The sequence below is a fragment of the Haplochromis burtoni genome, unplaced genomic scaffold (assembly GCF_018398535.1).
Source record: "Haplochromis burtoni strain Fernald_Lab_line unplaced genomic scaffold, NCSU_Asbu1 Contig_252, whole genome shotgun sequence".
Classification (NCBI taxonomy): Eukaryota; Metazoa; Chordata; class Actinopteri; order Cichliformes; family Cichlidae; genus Haplochromis; species Haplochromis burtoni.
Window position 1 is genome coordinate 754459 of NW_024582613.1, and position 6231 is coordinate 760689.

The window sequence follows — 6231 nt, forward strand, 5'->3', positions numbered from 1 at the left end:
ACTTACTGGTTGGCAGGTCATTATAGACTCCAAATTTGCCAAAGTGTCAAGAAGTGGGGGAGACCTTACTGCAATCTCTGGAAACACCAAAACACCAGATGAGTAAATATCTTGCCAAAGAATTACATTTATCAGCCAAGTAAAGCACTGAAAATGTTCTGGTGTCTCGTAGTGGTGAAGAACTTGACTAAATTGGATGCTTATTTGAGCAAACACATCAAATACTTGCACAGACACACAAAAGTCACAGCAAGCAAGTAATACAAATAATGAGAGAGCTCAAAACAAGATGTGATAAAGAACAGAGCATCCATTGTATTAAATCCACTGTTGATATTAGTGTTTGCTTAGGTGATCAATGATCAGCCACAGTATAGAATTTAAATCAACCACGACAGAAACACATCACTGATGTTTTAGTTGAACTCAATGGTCTCAGAAAAAGTAGACAAGGCAATATTTACACACTTACATGAACAAAAGAGAAGACTTTGTTTTCATAGATAAGCAAAAAAAGAAGAGTGAGAGATGACAGGAATGAAAACTTTCCCCTACAATGCTAGGAGGGGAAAGTTAAGGAAGACAGAAGCATTTGAGAACAAATTTCAGTGTCTGCCCGAAAGTCAACAACATCACAAGCTGCCAACTGATTGCTTTATGCTGCATCCTAATTTCAGTCAACAACCACATAGTCGTGATGGTGCACTGACAGCACACACACAAACACACAGATAGAGCCTGAAAACCAATTTGCTACAGGCTGGTGGTTAGTGAACAGGCTGAGATGAGATCACCTCCAGTGTGTACTAAGAGCACATGCTTCATCATCCCTGTGGCTCTCCCCTGCCTCCACACACACACACAAACACACACACGCGCTCTCTCTCTTTGCTAAAAGTCAATCGAAACTCAGTTGTTTGATTATACACGAGTCTGACTGCCTGCTTCTGTTTCTGTCTTTATGTGACTAAAGGGCAATCTGCTGTGGCAGGGGTTTGTTAAGACTTTACCATTCATTTGCATCAGCACTCTGGGTAAGCGAGACATCATGCTTGTCTTTTGCCGATTTCAAAAAAACTCAATGTCACTAAAATAGTTCTAGGATGAGCTGTTCTGTCCTGATGCAAAGGTCAAAAACGCTTTCATCAACACACAGCCAATAGCCTGAGGAGGTGAGAGACGATGGGAGTGCAGTGATGGGGATGTTAAAGTAGCAGGGACAGAACAAGCCTCGGGGGACCAGGTGAAGTTCGGTTCCTTCCACTGACACTTCTCCCTTCTGCTTTTCTCATAAACACTGCCACAGCAACACACAAAACTCAAACCCTTCTTTAACAAGTCATTGCTTTTAACAAACACTTTCTAAAAAGCAGTCCTATTAGGGGCAACTGTTAAAATTACCAATCATAAATGCATAATTGAAGTGTGAAAGCGAGTAGCTGCTATGGATTTTTCAATTAGTTTAATTTTGATGACTACTTTTGATTTAAGAAGCTAATTAACAGAAAACAAATAATTGTTAGACTTTTTTTTAGCAGTAATAAAATGTTTGAAAAAAAGACATAGGAGTTTAATTTGAATTTTTAAACACTTACAAATTTCAGGTGCACTAAATGAAAGGTTCAAAAGAAAGACAGCACAGAAAGAGTAAAAGACGTATATGACCACAAACAGAGAGATCCACATATAGATGAAAATCTGTCACTTCCTCTATTCAATCAGTGCATTTGCGACTTCCTTGAATAGGCTGAATGTGACCCGGGAGCCCAAATGAAGCTATTACATAAACATCTATTCTTTGCCAGACATCATTAACAACCTGACCACAGAAAACACACTGAAACTGGCTACAACACTCAGTGTTTTAAAAAATGGAATCTTTAGGAGATCAGGAATAAAAACACTGTTTAAAAACTTAAAAGATTTAAAAAGCCAATAATTATTCACCCTCAGATTTTAGCACATATGGCCTATAGACTACAGAAGGACCAGATTCTCCACAAAGAAAAGAATGAACTCTTTCATTATTAAAAGAGGAGTAATGGAGACTTTTTGGATCTCCAACCCACCCTCAGGTTTGTTATTTTGTGACGCTAAGTTGCAGACAGTTCAGTTCGCACCAGTCCCCAGAGCTGCCCACCACCCTAAGATACTGCAGTTGGTGGGCAGGTATTGCAACACATCCTCCAACCAATGCATCCAAAAACTATAGAGTCATCAGACATCTAGATGGATTCATCATGTACCACGTATCTCCCATATTAGGATTCCTACACTGGCTGCTAGTCAGAGACCAATTTGTCTCTTATCATATTGAAGAAGCTATATATACTAGATACTATAGACTCAACAACAAAAGAAGCTCAGAGCAGGAGCAGCTATCTCTAAACTATATCTCAGGAGAGTAAAAAAAAAAAGAAATAGCAAAACCTCATGCTAAAACATGCCTGCATTTCACAGTGTTTGAATGGAAAAGGTGATACTGGTAAATTTAATGAGAGACAATGATACTATCAATACATAAAGAATCACTGTTGGGGCGTTTTAGTCTGGAGCTGATTACATGACTCAATCAATGACAATTTGATTAGTAGAAAGAGCAACCTGTGCTTCAGAGATGCTACATTCCCCGGGTGCATCCATCTTTTTAGAGAAAGATTCATACAACATGATTATGAAGGCTAACATGACTCAACGCGTTGTAACAATTAAATAAAGCCAGGAAAATCAAGGACACTGGACCTTAACCCCACTGAATATTTATCTGATCACATGGGGACAGTGCTGCAGAGATTAGCAAAGGTCTGGTGGTCTGGCTGGGTTCAAATCCACCAGCCAGCTGGGCTGTTCTGTGTGGAGTTTCCATGTACTCCCTGTTCCCGGTTCTCTCTGGGTACTCCGGATTCCTACCATAGCCTAAAGACATGTATGTTAAGTAAACTGGTGTAATAATCTGTGTGTGTTGGCCCTATGATATAGTGGTGATCTGACCAGGGTGTACCCCACCTTTCACCCCGTGACAGCTGGGATAGGCTTCAGCCCCCCAGCGACCTTCAAGTGGCTAAAATGGATGGATAGGATGAGACTGAGAAAGACAGACAAGACAACACTGTCATATCATGTTAGGAAAACATTTATCAACAAGCTCACAGTGTCCCTGCCAGCCTGAGAAAATGTTGTCACTAAGGCAAAAGAGCTGCATATATTCTGAGATTCATGTTTAGTTTTCAGTCAAATTGTTACTGATTATTACGACGGGATCAAACTTTTTGTGTTAAATTCAAAACAAATGTAAAATATACTCAATTTAATATAATAAGCTAATTTAAACCATTTAATAACTAAATAACTTACCAAAAAAAAGTACATCCTATCTTACGATACAGCTATAACAAAACACACATTTGAGTGCATTTTCAGTTTGAATCAGCAAATTATAAAACTGTGCAGATTTGGGGCTTTTCTACAGAGCACAGCATGCCAAAATAAAAAGATAAACAACAGAAGACAAAGGATGAACAGGAACACAGGTGTGCATGTGGAGATGTGGCTTAAGGGAAAGAGAAGGGGTCACCTACCCGACCTCTTTCCTTTACAGTATTTCCCGACAGCCCACTTTTGGATGGGATGCGGATAGTGAGCATTCGCAGACAGGCCCTGGAGGAGATTATGATCTCCCAAGACAAAGACTGCTTCATCTCTCTCAGATACAAAACTCTTAGTGTGAGAGAAGTAGCCTTAAGGTTTGGCTGGTGTTTTTATTTCTTCTCAGTAGCTCATATCACACCAGAGTCTACTCGGCTGTCCCTCACCATCTCCTGTCCAAAATGAGTCAGCCTTCCTGAGGCTGAGCATTTCGCACCTTGTAGCCTTTCACGTTCTATATCTTTTTACTCTATCACTTTGTCTCTCTTTGAATAGGATGTAGACCAGATTATACTCTATCACTCTGGGTTCTAGTCTTTCTAAAAGTGACACCGTGCATCTGTCTGCCCGGAGCATTTGCGCATGTACACACTGACATTTCTTAGCACATGAGCATCTGACAGCCTTATAACATGGTGTTAAGAACAAATAGTATGGGTGTAATCAGTCAATCAATTAATCAGCAGTTAATTGTAATTATAGCTCACAGGCTGAGCACCACCTGCAGAACAGCAGGCTTTTAACGGACCTGCTGCTGATTTCCAACACAAGCCTTCTACTCAGTTTAACAGCACTGGCATCAGGGGAGAGATACATTAAACCCATAGTCAGTTTTCGAGCACAGCCAACAGAGTGTTATTGTAAGTGAGTCATAAATGCTCCCTAATAAGCAATAATCAAACACAACATTTACCAATAATTACGTCCCTCTGTAATGGCGCCAGTCGACTTCATGCTACCAATCTCACCACTGGAGAATGAGTTACTGTTTAACAAGAGCGAAGATAAAGTGCAAACACTGATCACTGATCACACTGATCACTGAATTGCTTAACAGGGAATGAAGGATCAAAAGAAAATCAGTTTACTGTAAAGACTGCTGGTATCAAAGAAGTGAGCAAACAATGCTTTATACTTAATCATGAACTGCCTCTGCACATGATAACAGAGTCAGTTTGTTCATTTTGACTGCTCTTCTGAACCAAACTCAAAGAATCCCCAGTTTCTGGCATATTATCAAATAGCAGGAAGATAAAGAAAGGAAGAGAGATGGAAAAATGGTAATGCATGACACAAGTATTACAGAGATAATACAAGGCTGGCAGCAAAAATGTAATACAAACCGGGCTTCAGCTGTAAATGGATCTGTAGCATGGAGACAGGAAGACACGTGGTTTTAGTGACAAGCCAAGTGTGTTTAAGCTTACCTTGGAGTACTGTCTACGAAGACTGAAGCGCTGCACCATCCTGACTGCCTGAGTGACGGACCCACAGCTGGATCCCCTGTTCTACTCCTCTCTGCTGATATCCTACCAAAGTACACACCGCCTCACATAGTACACTCCACACTCACGCCAAAGGCACACATGCTACCATCCTCTCCAAAGATCCATGTGCACACACATTTGTAGTCCACACCGCTCTAGTCATCTACTATGCAAACACAAGTGGGGAGGGGGGTGAAAAAAAGGGAGGGAGAGCAAAAGGAGATAATAACAGCTCAGCCGTGTTGCCCTCTACTCATATTCACAGTGATCCCCTGAGCAACTCTCTTTCTCTCACAAGATACAGTCACTCAGACAAAATACTCACACCACATGGCTGTCTATACACAAAGAATATTCAATAAATACACACACACACACACACACACACAGAGAATCTGGAACGCAGACGAAATCAGGTCTTACGTTCACACATGCACACAACCCTCCACATCCTCTTCTGAACACAGGAGTGATTCACACACAGCTCTCACTCATCTAGGACAAGGCAAGGTTGCCTCCTGCTTCCTGTCAGTAGGCTGAAGGGTGGGGTGAAGCGAAGGTGGTGGCAGAGGATGAGAGGAAGGAGGGGGAGATTGGAGAGGAGGAGGAGGAGAAGGAGAAGGAGGAGGGACCAGCTGACTATCTGTATCAACTCTCTCCAGGGACAGAGGAGGGGGACAGGGAGGGAAAGGCAGAGGAATAATGAGGGGCGAGGGGGGGGGCAAGGGGGATGCGGATGTCGCAATGCAATTAGGGAAACTGAAGGAGGGGGGAGGAGGTGAGGGAGTTTTGTGAGAGATGGGGAGTGATTGGGGAAGCCGGGGTGGGGAGAAGGAAGCGGGCGTTGGAGTACAGGATTGAATTGTCAGTCCAGGTTATGATTAGGAGGCACAGATGCGGCCATGTGAGAAATGAATTTCATGGCTGTTGATTCTGCGATTTCTCCTGGAATGTGGGGGTTTGCTGCTGAGAGGGAGAGAGCTTCTCAGACAGAGGACTAACACTCTTCATGCTCTGACACAACAAGAAAGAGGCATGAAAAATGAGAGAGGAAACGGATGTGCACAGCAACTAATGATGTTGAAGTTGTGCTTTGATCTCCCTTTTAAATATCATCTGTTAGAAGTGGTGTAAAATGAATTTTTTTATTATGATGCCAAAATGGGCGTCAGAAATCTTTACGTATATACTAATTGTCTTAAAGCACCTTTGAATTATCAGCATTCTCAGTTATTATGAAATCCAATTATTAGTAGTGTTGTGCATCCAAATGCACTTCTGTATACAGCTTTTATGCTTTGCTTTCATTTTAGTGCAG

General features: G+C 41.7%; 1 protein-coding gene across 15 annotated transcripts in view; it reads right to left on the reverse strand.

Moving 5' to 3' along the window:
* tmcc1a (transmembrane and coiled-coil domain family 1a) overlaps nucleotides 1–6231 on the reverse strand; it is a 47722-nt gene that overhangs the window by 23562 nt on the left and 17929 nt on the right. The window contains exons 1-2 of one of the 15 annotated variants that reach the window (XM_042227272.1): nucleotides 5337–5510; nucleotides 4854–5076 (exon numbers count right to left, since the gene is read on the reverse strand). The exons of 11 other annotated variants lie outside the window; for them this stretch is intronic. In XM_042227272.1, coding sequence (XP_042083206.1) covers nucleotides 4854–4892 — 39 coding nt within the window. In that variant the 5' untranslated portion in view covers nucleotides 4893–5076; nucleotides 5337–5510. Of the gene's footprint in view, nucleotides 1–6; nucleotides 4334–4853; nucleotides 5511–6231 lie in introns of those variants that run through there. 3 more of the 15 variants (XM_042227273.1, XM_005938924.3, XM_042227274.1) reach the window with 3 other exon arrangements.